The following is a 16,456-nucleotide window of genomic DNA, read 5'->3' as shown; positions in this document are numbered from 1 at the left end:
GGTAGAATAATGATGAAGACGGACACGGTGTGACTGGGACTCGTGTTTATTCAGAACTCTCAGATACAAACACAATAAACTCGCGCTGACAGACAGCGCTCTCACAACTCAGTAGTTACTATAAATAACTTTGTTAGCAATCACTCCGTCTCCATGATGTCCGGTTCGCGAACGAATCATTCTTTTGAATCGGTTCTTTTTAGTGAACCGAACCAGTTCACCAAATCGGACTGAATCGTTCTAAACGGTTCGCGGCTCGAGTCAGCGCTGATCCATAATTTACTAAAGTTACTAACTTTCTGACATGAGTGACAGCCCCTCCGACTAGAAATAAACTAATAACCTGAAGTATATGCTAGTAACTACAACAGTTCACCCTGAACTGAGACATGCTGAGAGAACTGATGAGAAGTGAACTCAGGTCCATCCGTCTCTCTGGCAGCAGCTCGTGCGTCGTAGACCTCGTTAAACCACGCCCCTCCGCTCATTTCAAATGCAAAGATGTCAGCCAATCACAACAGTGGGCGTTTTTACTGAAGACTCACAGCAGACACGCCTCTTGAAACATGGCATTCAGTCACAGGGCAAACAGCAGTATATAAAAAATGCCTTTTATTTCTAAATTATGACATTTTATGATGTAAAAATCATATTAACAATATAAGTACACCTCAGGAAACACTATAAAATAATAGAAAAATGCCATGCCATGGGACCTTTAAGACACGAAACGATCGGTTTCTGAGAGAAACCGAACTGTATTTTTGCAATATATCACCTCATATCAGACGAATGTCATAAGCTCTCCAGACTGCCATCACTTCCCGTGAGTGAGGTCAAAATTCCGGCCGGGTCATAGATATGTATACGTAGATTCCTCATTCGAGCGATCCATGCAGGCACTATTGAGGTATCTATGTATATATCTATGCCCCGGCCGGAATTTTGACCTCACTCACGGGAAGTGATGGCAGTCTGGAGAGCTGAAGACATTCGTCTGATATGAGGTGATATAATTGCATAAATACCTTTCGGTTTCTCTCAGAAACCGATCATTTCGTGTCTTAAGACATCAATGTGTCGTCACGAGCCGCGAGGTTTAATTTGAAGTTGTCTGTCCATGTTTTTTTTACTCTAATAGAATTAGACCCCATTGACATGCATTATACAACTGGCACACAGCAACGGTTGGAGTTAAAAATCTTAATTTGTGTTCTACTGAAGAAACAAAGACACCTACATCTTGGTTACCTTGGGGGTAAGCAGATAAACATCAAATATTCGTTTTTGGGTGAACTATCCCTTTAAGCTGGACAATGACTTTCTTCTAGAGCTGCTGCACAGCCAAAACACTGCATTCATTTCCTATTACCACTGTAAAGCTGCTTAGAAATCTGTATTATAAAAAAAAAAACATTATATAAATGATGGTGACTTGACTGGGTTTGTTAAATGGGACGGTCAATGGGGAGGACTGTTCTTGTGACAGCTGGAGTTGATGAGAGGCAGTAGCCTAATGTTTTTTTTTTGAAAGTTATATTAAACTGTCTGAAAACAAAACTGTCTAAATATGTTCACCATGGTCCATTTCTGTATATAATAAAGAGTATATAAACTATATATGTATCTTAGTAAGATATGTCAACATTTGAACTGCTTTAAAGGGTTTTTTTTTTGTTTACATGTGTAGCATTCGATATTTCGATAGTTGACTAAGTTGAAACCCAATACTTAGGTTAAAAAGTGTAATTCTGCAATTTCTCTCAAAAAAATCCCATTGTCACCGGCGCACAATTAATTCTGGGGTAGACAAGGCTGCAAAGGATCCATCTGTTGTATCCTTAATTTCACAGGAAACAAAGGACACCTTTGGAGGCCACATTCGAATACTCCCTTCGAAGGATGCAGCCTCTGAATTGGGATGTGTTTATGCCCCAGTATGCCCCCATAATTATGTTTATTATTTAGATTTTTTTTACTTTATTATTTAAACATGAGAAAAATGAGTCATAGTCTTCAAAATAATGCCTTGTACAGGTACCTAATAGTCTGTGGGGGCCGTATAAATGCAAAGCTCTTTGTAAATCGCCAGATTGTAGAGACTTCAAGGGTGGGCTGAGTGAACAGTTTGAGTAGGCAGGCATGATCCAGCATTGTGATTAAGCTCCAACTGTGACTCACTCTCCACTGCCTTTCAAACAAATTGCTTTCTGTGCTGATTATAGAACTCACAGAAGTCTCTGATGCCATTTTAAGCAACATTTCAGCTTGAAGACAGTCCAGAAATGTCAATAGAAATGTTGCCGTTAAAAATATCAGGATTAGGGTAGGCACATCTGTTAGCTTGAAATAGTTAGGCTAGCATTCATAAATGTCCATATTATATTAGTGCCAGTTTTGTCTATTTTGTAGTCTAGGTGAATGGTCAATTCATAAAACTTTCTGTTGTGCTCGTATTATCTATAAAATCTATAAATGAAAAAGGTTCACATTTTTCTCCCTGACTGAGGGTGGCGCTGTTGTGCTCAGACCGCATGTCCATCACATCAAGAACTAGAGGTGCTCGTCTCTCACCGGCCCGTACTGAAGATGTGACCGCTGTCACTGCAGAGGTAATGACCAGTCTGATTTATTATATGAGCACGTTTTAAATGTGATATTATTGCCAACTAATACATGCAAGCCGCTTTTGGACTGTGGAGTTGGTTTGTTTCTTCTCAATGTCACGACTTCTGTTTTGTAACAGAACACAACCGGATACTCCTCATGTTCTGTTGAGATGGACTTGTTTGTGTTAGATAACACACACAATAATTATTAAAAATTAACTCCTTATTATTGCGCCTTGTTTTTCTTACCCTTCATTCCGTTACTATATTTATTCTCTCTGTTTACATTTAGTTACATGAAATAGGCTAAGTCTCTTATCCTCACCAATTTATTTGCTTAAAACCCGTATAAACAGTAATAATTTGAAATATTATTACAATTTAAGGTAACACTTTATTTTACTGTGTCATTGTTACACGCAGTTACTATAGTAACTATTAACTAAATTATGCATAATTACATGCAACTATTACTCCAGTCTTCAGTGTCACATGAACCTTAAAGGGATAGTTCACCCAAAAATTAGCCCATAATTTACTCACCCTCAAAGTCATCCTAGGTGTATGTGACATTCTTCTTTCAGACGAATAAAATTACAACATTTTATATTATATAAACGAGTTATATTACAAAAGTCCAGGCTAATCCAAGCATTAGAATTGGATTTATAGTTGCTCTGTTTTTGAAGTCCATAAAAAGTGCATCTGCCCATCAAATAACGTGCTCCACGTGGCTCTGGGGTGTTAATAAAGGCCTTCTGAAGTGAATCGACGCGTTTCTGTAAGAAAAATATCCATATTTAAAACTTTATAAAGTAAACTTTCGGCCAACCGCCTTCCTTGTTCAATAAATGGAAAAATTGTTGAAAGTTCCCCTGCCGATCGAAAGACTAACGCGATCAGTTAGGCTTGTCATGACGCCACGTACGCATCTTGAGTTTCACTTTCAACATTCAACACTTTTTCACAGAAGGCGGTCGGCCGAAAGTTTACTTGATAAAGTTTTAAATATGGATATTTTTCTTACACAAACACGTCGATTCGCTTCAGAAGGCCTTCCCCGGAGCCGCGTGGAGCACGTTATTTGACGGACAGATGCACTTTTTATGGACTTCAAAAACAGAGCAACTATAAATCAAATTCTAATGCTTGGATTAGACTGGACTTTTGTAATATAACTCCAATTTTATTCGTCTGAAAGAAGAATGTTATATACACCTAGGATGACTTGAGGGTGAGTAAATTATGGGCTAATTTTCATTTTTGGGTGAACTATCCCTTTAAGAAATCATTCTAATATGCTGATTTTGATTCTCAAGAAAAATGTGTTGTTGTTGTTGTTGTTGTTATTATTAATAATATTAATATTATTATCAATCAATGTTTTTGCTGCTTTATATCTTTTTGAAAACTGATACACAGCCATTGAAAAGTTGGACATCTATATAAAAACATATATATTTAAAAGGAATGAATACTTTTTTCATTAATAACACATTACATTGATCACAAGTGACAGTAAAGACATTTATAATGTTGCAAAATATTTCTATTTCAAATAGATGTAACCTTGGTGGGCATAAGAGACTTCTTTCAAAAACATCATGTAATTTTTCCAAACTTTTGATGGTGTAGGCCTATGTATTGATATGACATTTAACATATGAAAATACTCAACAATTATTTTTCATGTTGGACATTTCAAGTATGTTATTCTAATTTTAGAATGCATTTCACTGAAAAATGTATGTGCCCTTCAGTACAAGTTGAGTCATTGATATTATCTACTGTTTCCCTAAAAGCCAACGACTGTACATTTTTTATGCGTATATCTTCAAAAAAAGTTAATTTTGTCTAGTTTCTTTTTCAACTAGGAGTACACCAGCACAGAATGCATAAAATCCCCCACAAAAGTTTAAAAGGTTTCTTTAAAGGCCTGAAAGACCCTAAACAGAACATGAGGGTTAGTCGTTTCATCTATCTCAAATGTCATTCAAAGACTAGAGACTTCCTGGTCCCTCATGGTATCTAGTGTTTTTCTTTCAATCTCAAGAAACATGTCTTGATCTCATGATAAAGGAACTGTCTAACTGTGTAACTTTTTCCTGTTTGCATACCTAACAGTGGTTGTTGTGTAACTTTCCAGTTTTCTCCAAAGCTAATATCTACATAAGTAAATTATCTTAGAGAGGTGTTGTTATAAAAACCCTTGGCACTTTTGTGGTATTGGCATTTTGTGGCTATTGGCAGATTCTCATTCTGTTTATTAAACTCAGAAGGTTGTGCATAGGATATCAGCTTTGCATGAGTAAATAGGATTGAGGAAGTGTTTTATTAAAATAGTTTGAGATGTTCTGAAATGTTTTTTTTTTTCTTCTGAAATTGTTTCAGGCACGACACTTGCATGCAATGCAGACAATTACCCAACGGTCCCACCCACAGACCTGTAGATTGTGCAAACATGTTGCGATTAGTCACGACATCCCTGTGTCTCTATTGCCAGCGGGCTCAAGTAACACCTTCACTCCTCACAAGGCCCAACTCCTCGATTGTTCACAAAGAGAACCTGGTTGCCATAGACGCCTTGTACGACTTGTCCGTAGACATCAGTAAAGTCCGGAAGCTGAAGGGTTGGGTTTTGCGGCAGAGCCCCGTATATGTGAGCGAGACTGCCGGCCTACTGAGGGACATGGGGGCTAGTGGGCCTGTCATCGCCCGTGTTCTGGAGCTCCACCCTGAGGCCATCCTCTGCAAACCTGAGCACATGGAGGCGCAAAAAAAGCTGTGGATGTCTGTGTGCGCCAGCCATAAGGATCTGGTAGGAATCATTGAAAAATTCCCAGCCTCGTTTTTCTCCTCATCCTCGGATCACGACAACCAGAAGGCCAACATTGTGTATTTCCAAACGCTGCATCTTAACAAGCGCATCATTAGCAAGCTCATGGCCAGCGCCCCTCAGAGCTTTAGCCGACCTGTTAAGCAAAACGAGGAGATGATCCAGACCTTGCAGAAGACCTATTTGGACTTGGGTGGGAGGGAGGACAATATGAAGATCTGGTTGCAGAAGCTGCTTACTCAGAATCCCTACGTGCTTCTGAAGCCCCCCGAGGTCCTGCGCGATAACTTGACGTTCCTGCGCGACAGGGGCTTCACCAGCAATGAGCTCTTGCGGCTGCTTGCCAAACTGAGGGGGTTCGTTACTGAACTGAACCCTGAAAGCATGAGACTCACCCTCAGCTACTCCCAGGAGACCCTGGAATGCGCAGAAGAGGAGTTCAGGGAGGTCGTACTTCAGTGTCCAGCCTTGTTATACTATCCTGTGCCTATACTAGCTGATCGCTTCAAAGGCCTCCTCACCGCTGGAATAAGTATGGAGCAGATCAGGGAGACTCCCACAGTGTTAGAACTGACAACGCAGATAGTTCAATATCGCCTTCAGAAACTGCGCTCTTTTGGTTATGATGTACGTACTGGCAGCCTGGAAGTCCTCAACGGCACCAAAAAGGACTTCGAGATGAGCAACGGGAAGCTGCGTCTTAGGCGAGAGAGACCACTTTTTAATCCAGTAGCGCCTATTCGAACGGACGATTAAATATGGAAGCCTGTTTCCACCACAGAATAAAACATTTTAAAATGTAACTGACTTTTTGTCTCCACTCTGACCTCATTTCACTCAATTTCAAGTTACAATTCTGACCTTTTTTTTACTTGCAAGTTTTTAACACAATTCCGACTCAAGTTTATATCTCATAATTTTTTTCTAGTTAAAGGAACACTCCACTATTTTTGAAAATAGGCTAATTTTCCAACTCCCCTAGAGTTGAACAGTTGAGTTTTACTGTTTTACGTGATATGATATTACGCTGCGCCTGAAAATAGGCTAACTTCCGTCAACATAACCAATGTGACAACCTGCTTGCACAGGGAGCGTGCTGGGAACTATTTTCAGGTGCTGCGTAATAACATTGCGCCGCTGCACCCATGGTACGGCAGCAAAGTTCCTTGATTATTACGCAGGAATGAGAGAATAGTTCCTAGCCATTTCAGTCTAGAAAAAACGCAACTTTTCATTTTCCGACGGTCTTAGTACACGATGGTAACTACAGAAGAGTCAAGTTTTAATATCGAAAGTCTTGGGTCATTTTTGAGCGATATGCTAACGGTCTAATCAGATTCAATGATCTATGCTAAGCTATGCTAAAAGTCAGACCCGGAGATAAAACTCAACTGTTTAACTCTAGGGGAGTTAATTGCATATAATTGCGTAGAATTGTGTGCAAGTTTATAACAAAAAATTCTGACTTTATTCCTTGCAATTGCGAGTTTATAATTTACAATTCTGAGCTAACATCTGGCAAAACTGGCTTATTTTTCTCAGAATTGCACGTTTTTAACACAACTTTGACTCAAGTTTATATCAAATTTTTTTCTAGTTCGTTTCCCTCAATTCTGACTTTTTACTCTGAATCGTGACAAATAAAGTGAGAATTGTGTGTTTAAAAACTCGCTAATCTGCAAAAGTCCTAGTTGGAAGTTTTTAAAACAATTCTGACTTTATTTGTCGCAATTCTGAGCAAAAAGGCAGAAATGCGATGTATAAACTTTGAATTGCATAGCATTGTGTGCAAGTTTATAACAAAAATTCTGATTTTGAATTTTCTAGTTTATTTCCCTCAAATCTGACTTTACTCGGAATCGCGACAAATAAAGTCTGAATTGTATGTTTAAAAACTCGCAAATCTGAAAAAGTCCTAATTGGACGTTGTAACACAATTCTGACTTTATTTGTCGCAATTCCAAGCAAAAAGTCCGAAATGCGATGTATAAACTCGGAATTGCATAGAATTGTGTGCAAGTTTATAACACAAAATTCTGACTTTATTCCTTGCGATTGCGAGTTTATAATTTACAATTCTGAGCTAACATTGTGCAAAACTGGCGTATTTTTCTCAGAATTGCACGTTTTTAACACAACTTTGACTCAAGTTTATATCAAATTTTTTTCTAGTTAATTTCCCTCAATTCTGACTTTTTACTCTGAATCGCGACAAATAAACTCAGAATTGTGTGTTTAAAACCTTGCAAATCTGCAAAAAAAATCCTAATTGGACGTTTTTAACGCACAATTCTGACATTTTCTCGCAATTCTGAGCAAAAAGTCAGAACTGCGGGATAACTAGAAAAAAAATAGATATACGATATAAATAAGATATAAACCCAGATTTGCAAGAAAAAGTCAGAATTGTGTGTTTAAAAACTTGCAAATCGGAAAAAGTCCTAATTAGAAGTTTTTAACACAATTCTATAATTTACAATTCTGAAGTAACATCTGGCAAAACTGACGTATTTTTCTCAGAATTGCAAGTTTATAATTCAGACGTTCTTGAGAATTGTAAATTTCTTTTACACACAATTCTGACTTTAGTTCTCATAATTCCAAGTTTATAGAGAAAAAAGTCTGAATTGAGAGATAAAAAGTTGCATTGACATTTTTAAGTTATTTTGTGGCAAAAACAGGCTTCCATGATTAAGATTGTAATTGCTAAGCAGAATATTAACAGCGGTTTTCTTTTGTTTTCTGCTTGAATACATTTATTTATCATTTATTTGCTGAAAAAGGATAAATGATTGAAGGCTCTGTTTATGTTGTGGAAGGTAAATCGTACCAAATAAATGTCTGTGCCCAAAGAAAAAGTAATTTCTCTCCTTTATTACATTGTAAATGTACATTTTTAGTCATTAGTTGTATTGTCATATACAGACGTCCATGTTGTGCCAAGTAATTTATGTAGCTTTTAAAATTCCTCATCAGAGTCTCTAATAATGAACAATATAAAATACCTCTTGGAGGTATGCATTATGCAGATAAATATTCAGATCAATGAATGTTTGCCCGTATGCAGCCGAATCTCATTTGCAAGCATTTTCCAATATTTTGGCCTCTAGGCAGATTTTTGAGATAATTTTGTGCTTTTTAATGATTAGACTAAAGACTTTACTGGTATCTATAATGAAGTTACATTACATATTGCCTTGTGGCATCTGCTGTTTACGCAGTGGACTTTATGATTTCTTTAATGGTAAGCTATTAAATTTCTCACAAGCTTCTCATAGCCTCTGTGAAATCAAAATAAGGATGTTTTTGAGCTTTATTAGGGCTGATGATTAAATTAATTTATGCATGACATTTTTGGGCAAGTTTCATTAATATTTATTGCTGTTCTGATTTTTCCACATCTCCAGATTTTCTGCCTCTCTCTTTTGTTCTCCATTCTTTGTCCACTCCTAGTGTACGGCAGCGACCGGGTGGCTGCTTTATCCTGCAAATGACACTTTGAGTTATACCCGAACACATAGGAGGTTAATAAGCGAGGGTATAAATAGCTCTTTTTCATTTGAAATGTGACAGTGGGTATTATTAGCAAATGTTACACATTGATTTTATGGGGCATAACTCAGGGAAATTATGAAAATAGATGACACATGCAATTAAAGTCTATAATTTCCTGCCCTGGACTTTGCATGCTGGAATATTAAGGTGGTAAATATTCCATGCTGAGGTCACGCTGAAGCGCGCCGCTGTCCTCTGTGCAATCTGCCCTAATCAGAGCGGTGTCCAGGAATATGTGCTTTATGTGATCATGAGATCGTTTTTATAGATGTCAATGTGAACATTGTGGATTTAAAAACTCAAATGAATATAGTAAAATGAATTTATATTCATCCTAAATTAGTATGACATTGTAGCCATTTTGGATCTTATTTTAGCTCTGTTCACCCTATCTAGGGGGAGAACATTTTTACTCAATATAAAGTGTCAATTTTACCTTCAAATAAAAATTAAATGATTACGTTTACATACATGCGTACACACAGATTTGCATTTCAGACATCGAATAATAATAATTTGTTACATTTATATAGCGCTTTTCTAGGCACTCAAAAGCGCTTTACATGGGGGGGGGGGGGGGGGGGGGGGGTCCACCACCAATGTGCAGCATCCACCTGGATGATGCGACGGCAGCCATATTGCGCCAGAATGCCCACCACATACCAGCTGATTGATGGAGAGGAGACAGTGATGAAGCCAATTGTATGTATATATATATATATATATATATATATATATATATATATATATATATATATATATATATATATATATTGGGATGATTAGGAGGCCATGATGGACAGGGGCCAATGGGCAAATTTGGCCAGGATGCCGGGGTTACACCCCTACTCTTTTTCGAAGGACAAGCTGGGATTTTTAATGACCACAGAGAGTCAGGACCTCGGTTTAACTCGGTCTCATACAAAAGACGGTGCTTGTTACAGTATAGTGTCCCCATCACTATAGTAAGGTGTGTTAGGACCCACACAGACCACAGGGTGAGCACCACCTGCTGGCCTCACTAACACCTCTTCCAGCAGCTACCTAGTTTTCCCAGGAGGTCTGCCATCCAGGTACTGACCAGGCTCAGCCCTCCTTAGCTTCAGTAGGAAACCAGTCTTGGGCTACATGGTGATATGGCTGCTGTGCAAATAATGCAAAGAAAACAGGTTTATATTAATTGTATACAACATCAAACTAATGTTTTAAAGTAGGAAGAGTTCAATATCAATATTTGGCGGAATAACCCTGATTTACAATCTTTCATGCATCTTGGCATGCTTCCTATCAGTCAGTCGCATTGTTATTGGGTGACTTTATTCCACTCCTTATGCAACAATTCAAGCAGCTTTGCTTTGTTTGATGGCTTGTGACCATTCCAGCGGTTTTTCATTGGGGTTCACAATGACAATGTTGTCCAACTTGAATATAGGTTGGAATATAGCCTAGGACTAGGCTCCATACCACACTGCCAGGCCGATAAAGGTGTGTATGGAGGACCACCTGATCAAGACTGTTATGGCTATCCCAATCTCCAGACCTAAACCCCACTGAAAAAACTTTTTTGTTCCTAGCTGCCGACTCCATCTAGTGGGGAAAGTTATTTGCTGTCAATGTACACTGAACAGTAAGCATTTATTCAAATATATAAAAATGACATCCCATTATTTGTGGTCAATAAGTTGTTGCACATTTAACCTTTTAATTTGGATTAGGAATTAACTTTAATGTAGCACCAGAGACGAAAACTAGTGTAAAGAATATCACAGATCTAAGAAGTTAAATACACATAACTGCCTACTGCAGTAAGGCACCGAGTTCACACAGCAGATGGTATGTATGATCAAACCATATATGACTCCGACTGTGTCCCATCCTTTGATTCACTTGTGTCACCATGGTGACAGTGAGATGAGTAACAGTGGATCTGGTGAGTGGTCATAAACTGTTGCATGTGTAATCGTGAGGGAAGTGCTGCTCATGACTGGCAGCATTGTCTTAGTCCATCTGCTGTTTCAGATCATGTGTGGTGTGATTTCTTATGTAATTGAGAACAAAAAAAAAAAATATTAATATCAGGAGAACATTAGGGTTTATGTGAAGAAATAGCTGCTTTGAAATGGTTATAATTTGGATGGTGATGTACCACCAGTTAGCTGCTAAATGAGCCTTTAAGATAAAGGCCCTGTTTACACCTGGTATTAAAGGGTAAAGGTATAAAATGTTACTCACCATCATGTCGTTCATCTTCGGAACGCAAATGAAGATATTTTTGTTTAAATCCAAGAGCTTTCTGAGACTGCAATGTTATTACCTCTTTCAAGGCCCAGAAAGGTAAAGACATCGTTAAAAAAAAGTCCATGTGACTACAGTGATTCAAACTTAATATTATGAAGTGACGAGAATACTTTTTGTGCTAAAAAAAAAAGCAAAACAAAAATCCCTTTATTCAACAATTTCTTCTCTTCTGTATCAGTCACCTATGTTGTTCACGTTGTAAACACAATGCAGCGCTTCCGGGTTCTACGTCAGAACGCCGGCTCTGTATTGGCCGACGCTGTTCATGTGAGCACGGCGCATGCGTGTGATGCTGGTGCTGCACTGTGTTTACAACGTGAACAGAGCTAGTCAGAGACTGACAGGGAAGAAAAGTGATTATTGAATTAGTTAGTTCACCCAAAAATGAAAATAATGTCATTTATTACTCACCCTCATGCCGTTCCACACCCGTAAGACCTCGTTCATCTTCGGAAACACAAATGAAGATATTTTTGTTGAAATCCGATGGCTCAGTGAGGCCTGCATAGCCAGCAATGAAATTTCCTCTCAAGATCCATTTATGTACTAAAAACATATTTAAAGCAGTCCATGTGAGTACTGTGGTTCGATATTAATATTATAAAGTGCCGAGAATATTTTTGGTGCGGCAAAAAAACTAAATAACGACTTATATAGTGATGGCCGATTTCAAAAGACTGCTTCATGAAGATTCGAACCGTTATGAATCAGCGTATCGATTCAGCGGTTCGGAGCGCCAAAGTCACGTGATTTCAGCAGTTTGACGGTTTGACACACGATCCGAATCATGATTCGATACGCTGATTCATAACGCTTCGAAGCTTCATGAAGCAGTGTTTTGAAATCGGTCATCACTATATAAGTCGTTATTTATTTATTTTTGCCGCACCAAAATATTATTGTCGCTTTATAATATTAATATTGAACCACTGTACTCACATGAACTGATTTAAATGTTTTTAGTACATTAATGGATCTTGAGAGGAAATGTCATTGCTGGCTATGCAGGCCTCACTGAGCCATCGGATTTCAACAAAAATATCTTCATTTGTGTTCCGAAGATGAACAGAGGTCTTACGGGTGGGGAACGGCATGAGGGTGAGTAATAAATTACATTATTTTCATTTTTGGGTGAACTTACCCTTTAAGTCATTATTTGTGTATTTTTTTGCACAAAAAAAGTATTCTCGTCACTTTATAGCATTATGGTTGAACCACTGTAGTCACATGGACTATTTTAACAAAGTCTTTACTACCTTTCAGGGCCTTCAAAGTGGTAATAATGTTGCAGTCTATGGGGTTAGAGAGCTCTCGGATTTCATCAAGAATATCTTAATTTTTGTTCCGAAGAGGTTTGGAATGAGGGTGAGTAATTAACGGTAATGACAGAATTTTAATTTTTGGGTGAACTAACCCTTTAAGATGCATTTGGTCGGTCGGATCACAAGTGGACGATGCTAAATACAGGTGTAAATGGGGTCTAAAACGCTTTGAGCGTGTCCACTTTCAACCACTTCTAGACATGGTCGAAAACGCATTCGACTTTCGTAGTGTAAATGCTCATGTGGTCAAATGTGTTCGAACAGCCACAAAAGCCTACTAACCTAACGTTTAAACATCGGATGCGGACTAGCCAGATGGGATTTAAACTTTGTTGGCTGGAAAGCCAAGTATGCTTTGAAGATGAAAAACGTACTAAGCACAATGCTCTCTCACCATTCCTGATTTCCAACACACACTCGTTGTTCGCTGTGGTCTTGCGGCTTTCAGGGCAGAAACGAAAGCTGCTGCTCTCCGTATGTTTTCCGACATCTCCGGGGCGCGTTCATATGTAAATTGTGCTAGCTTATTTTGTCCATTAGATCCAAAGATCTGATACATTTACCCACCCACCCTCCTCTCAAAGAAATCAGGACAGAAGTGGTTGAAAGTGGACAAAAGAGACATATTAAAACACCAGCTGTAAACGGTCTCCCTCGTCTACTTGTGATCCGATCAATCAAAACACATCTTAATACCAGGTGTAAACAGGGCTAAAGTGTTCTGTGCAGTATAGTTGTGCAAGGATGACGGCAGAACCCGGAAGTCTAATTCGCCGCTGGCTCCTTTGAGATTTTCCTACGGGATTTTTCAATTTATGAATAAAATAAAACCTGTGGTAAACATAACGAACACTGCACACACTCACACCCCAAACTGTTTTTCAAAACCGAACATAACTGCTTTAAAATGTGCGTTTTCGCTATGGGTGTGTGTAATTTACGTAGAAGAATAAAATGCCAAAGTATCGTCAAGTTATGTTTACCACAGGGTTTATTTTACACAAAAATAAAACAAAAAAAAACATAATAAAACCTTGAAGGAACTATCGGCGATGGAATTAGTCTTTCGGGTTTTGACGGGATCCCTGCACTACTCTTTATTGTTCGATTCTATAAATCTTGCATAACTGTAAAATACTGTTTCATAACATGTAAACATCTAGCATCAACAACAAATCCAGCATCACGCTTGACAGTCTTGACTCCAGTCCTCACGGCTTCGGTTTTAAGCTTCTTTCTTGAAGACTTGAAATTGAAATTTAATACCATTTTCTTCATGAATTTCATCTGGCACTCCGGGAAAGCTTATATAAAGAAAACATACAAAGACAAATCAGGGTTACTATGACACAAGAAGCATAAATAAATATACATTTTCATCACTTGAATTTAAATAAACTAACTCAAATAAAGTAAATTATAAAAAAAACTTATTGTAGTATCTCAATTACAATAGATAAATGAGGTAAGTATTATCTTATGTAGCACAAATTATACATTTGAGGATAATCCTACCCTTTTTGTTTTCTGAAAACGTTGCGGTCAAACTTTGGGAAAAACACATCACAGTCAAAGTCGGCCATGATGTCGGTGAGATAGATGAGATCACACCATGGATGCTCAAGACTTTTCTAAATAGCACAGTTCAAATATTAACTACTGTATTAATTAACATTTACAAATGTAAACATTGCATAAATCAAGCTTCTCACCTTATACACTTCTGAGCCCCCTAATACCCAGATGGTCTCCACAATGTGACATAAAGGAGGCTCAGAAACCAGGCGAATCACTGAAGCAAAATCCTTACACAGATAGTGGGCTTGTGGAGGCTCTGCACTGAAGTGATGCAAAATAATCAAACAAACTTGAAAGTACAGTAAATAAATACAGAAATCATAATATACAGTACTGTTCAAAAGTTTGGTCAGTTTTGAAAGAAGAAAAAACTCACCAAGGTTGCATTTAACTGATCAAAAATACAGCAAAAACAGTAATATTATTAAATATTTGTAATAATTGTATTTCAAATAACTTTTTAATAGTTTTAATATATTTTAAAATGTAATTTATTCCTGTGGAAAACCTGAATTCTCAGCATCATTTATCTTTAGTGTCACATGATCCTTCAGAAATCATTCTAATCTGCTGATTTGCTGCTCAATAAACATTTATTGTCAATGTACAAAAAGTTATGTTGCTTTAAATTTTTGTGGAGACTGATACATTTCAAGACCCTTTGAAGAATTTTTATTTTGTTTGATCAATTTACTGCATTCTTGCTGAATAAAACTTGATTTCTTTAAAAAAAAATCTTACTGACCCCAAACATTTTAACAGAAATATAGATGCATAAAATTGTTTATTAATGAATATGCTTACTTCAGCTTCCTGCTCAATACCAAATTGATGCAATTGGCCAAAGGGAAGAACGTCTCAGGACAGGAGAACCAGGAGCCTCTGCCCCAGACAACCAGGTTCTTCTTCCCTGAAGTGCACCAGGACAAAATTCTTTCCTTTATTTTTTTCTTCATACCATAAAAATGAAGATCACTGCATCAATTTAGAATATAAATCAAACCTAACATTAACTTTAACGCCCCTTACCTACCTGCTGAGACAGCTGTGATTGTATCCAAAAGGAACTGCAATTCTTTTCTGTGAACAACATGAGCACATTAGACATATTGTGTGCCATTTGGATAGGCCTATATTAATACAACTTTGATAACTGCATAGTGTGCAAAATGAAATTTGAGCTGCATGACAAATATCTTTGATGTGTTGATAGCTTTCAAAGAAGACGGGTGTGCCTAAATCAGAGTTGAACCAAGGTTATCATGCAAGCATTGATTCTATTTATGTATGGCTGAACAGGCGTATACCAACATGATAGTCTATACCAGAAAGATTCCCAATAGTCTATAACCCATTTGCTATGCTATCTGCATGCTGTTATCTCTTATCTGGAATGGGCGGGCTTCGGGGGGCTCAAAGTTTCCACCCCTCTGATTCAAAAACCTGCTGACAATGACATTCAGTTAGAGTTCTAAAGTTCACTGACATATTCCACCAACAGGATACCAAATAGGTCCTAAAAATCAATTGTTGTATCCAGTCCAGAAGGTCAAGACCTCTCTGACCGACAGTTGATGGCGTGATAAAGAGATGTGATGTTTTTAAAATGAGTTGCTTTCCATGCTAGGCTCGTTTTATGTTATAAAACAGTTTATGTAAATAAATATATTACATTTTCTTACACAACATACATGAGATTTGTGCCTCTAATACTAAAAGAGCTAACTTAGAAACAGCGAAGTGTAGCCTACGTCGACTGTTTCCGAACAAATATTCGTCACACGTCGTTCATCTGATTATTCATTCATGTCTAACATAATTGACAAAATACAGCTATTACAACTGGATTAAATTATTGATAATTTGGGTATCTCTTACGGAAGACTCCAAGGAAGCTGTCCGTTCTTTCCTATGCCCATATCAGTGCAGGCAGCCGCGATGAGCCGGATTGGTTTGCGCATCTCCTCCCCCTCGATGTTCATCATTTAGCCTACTACTTTCACTAAGAGCAGTTTATCTGGTTTATGTTACAAAATACCGTCGTCCATTGGGCTTTGGGTGAGGTGTTTGCATCCTTCTCGACCTCAAACCCAGTTAGATTATGGGGCTTTTAAATATCTGTTTGGTTCACCATGTGACATCAAATGGGAGTGGCTGATTATAGGCTAGTATGTAATAAATTGTGTTTACAGGTTAAACAAGTTTCTTTACATTCCATAGCCCTAAAAGAGGAATTTATATCGAAATCACTTTTATTA

At 37.8% G+C, this 16,456-nt stretch overlaps 2 protein-coding genes across 5 annotated transcripts; one reads left to right on the top strand and one right to left on the bottom strand.

Annotated features, from left to right (window-relative positions):
- Positions 1-2,527: 2,527 nt before the first annotated feature.
- mterf2 (mitochondrial transcription termination factor 2) lies at positions 2,528-8,294 on the top strand. 2 transcript variants are annotated; one of them, XR_013817212.1, is made up of 3 exons: positions 2,528-2,612; positions 5,001-6,372; positions 6,851-8,294. XR_013817212.1 is itself a non-coding variant. In XM_079825568.1 (2 exons), the coding sequence occupies exon 2, from the start codon at positions 5,014-5,016 to the stop codon at positions 6,199-6,201; it is 1,188 nt and encodes a 395-aa protein (XP_079681694.1). In that variant the 5' UTR covers positions 2,528-2,612; positions 5,001-5,013; the 3' UTR covers positions 6,202-7,382. The 2 variants fall into 2 exon arrangements, 1 of the variants encoding a protein (XP_079681694.1); XM_079825568.1 differs by having other exon boundaries at positions 5,001-7,382.
- A 2,324-nt stretch (positions 8,295-10,618) lies between these two features.
- LOC307131739 (dihydrofolate reductase) lies at positions 10,619-16,330 on the bottom strand. Of its 3 annotated transcripts, none has more exons than XM_079825574.1 (8): positions 16,077-16,194; positions 15,232-15,278; positions 15,003-15,108; positions 14,333-14,459; positions 14,136-14,251; positions 13,634-13,924; positions 13,348-13,451; positions 10,688-11,195 (listed from the first exon to the last, which is right to left on the bottom strand). In XM_079825574.1, the coding sequence occupies exons 1-6, from the start codon at positions 16,181-16,183 to the stop codon at positions 13,846-13,848; spliced, it is 582 nt and encodes a 193-aa protein (XP_079681700.1). In that variant the 5' UTR covers positions 16,184-16,194; the 3' UTR covers positions 10,688-11,195; positions 13,348-13,451; positions 13,634-13,845. The 3 variants fall into 3 exon arrangements, with proteins under 3 accessions (XP_079681702.1, XP_079681700.1, XP_079681701.1); XM_079825575.1 differs by having other exon boundaries at positions 10,703-11,195; positions 13,333-13,451; positions 16,077-16,301; XM_079825576.1 differs by lacking the exon at positions 13,348-13,451 and having other exon boundaries at positions 10,619-11,185; positions 13,759-13,924; positions 16,077-16,330.
- Positions 16,331-16,456: the final 126 nt, after the last annotated feature.

Source organism: Gobio gobio (assembly GCF_949357685.1).
Source record: "Gobio gobio genome assembly, chromosome: 9".
Taxonomy (NCBI): domain Eukaryota; kingdom Metazoa; phylum Chordata; class Actinopteri; order Cypriniformes; family Gobionidae; genus Gobio; species Gobio gobio.
The sequence above is the reverse complement of the archived record's forward strand: the minus strand, read 5'-3'. Positions and strand labels throughout refer to the sequence as shown.

What these genes read in the sequence shown, in the direction of transcription:
- mterf2 (XM_079825568.1), top strand. Translation starts at nt 5,014, where the DNA reads ATGCAATGCAGACAATTACCCAACGGTCCCACCCACAGACCTGTAGAT.
- LOC307131739 (XM_079825576.1), bottom strand. Translation starts at nt 16,183, where the DNA reads ATGATGAACATCGAGGGGGAGGAGATGCGCAAACCAATCCGGCTCATC. An exon ending in AATCACAGCTGTCTCAGCAG is followed by an intron (nt 15,109 to 15,231) that starts GTAGGTAAGGGG and finishes GGTGCACTTCAG; the next exon opens with GGAAGAAGAACCTGGTTGTC. An exon ending in GGGGCTCAGAAGTGTATAAG is followed by an intron (nt 14,252 to 14,332) that starts GTGAGAAGCTTG and finishes TGTGCTATTTAG; the next exon opens with AAAAGTCTTGAGCATCCATG.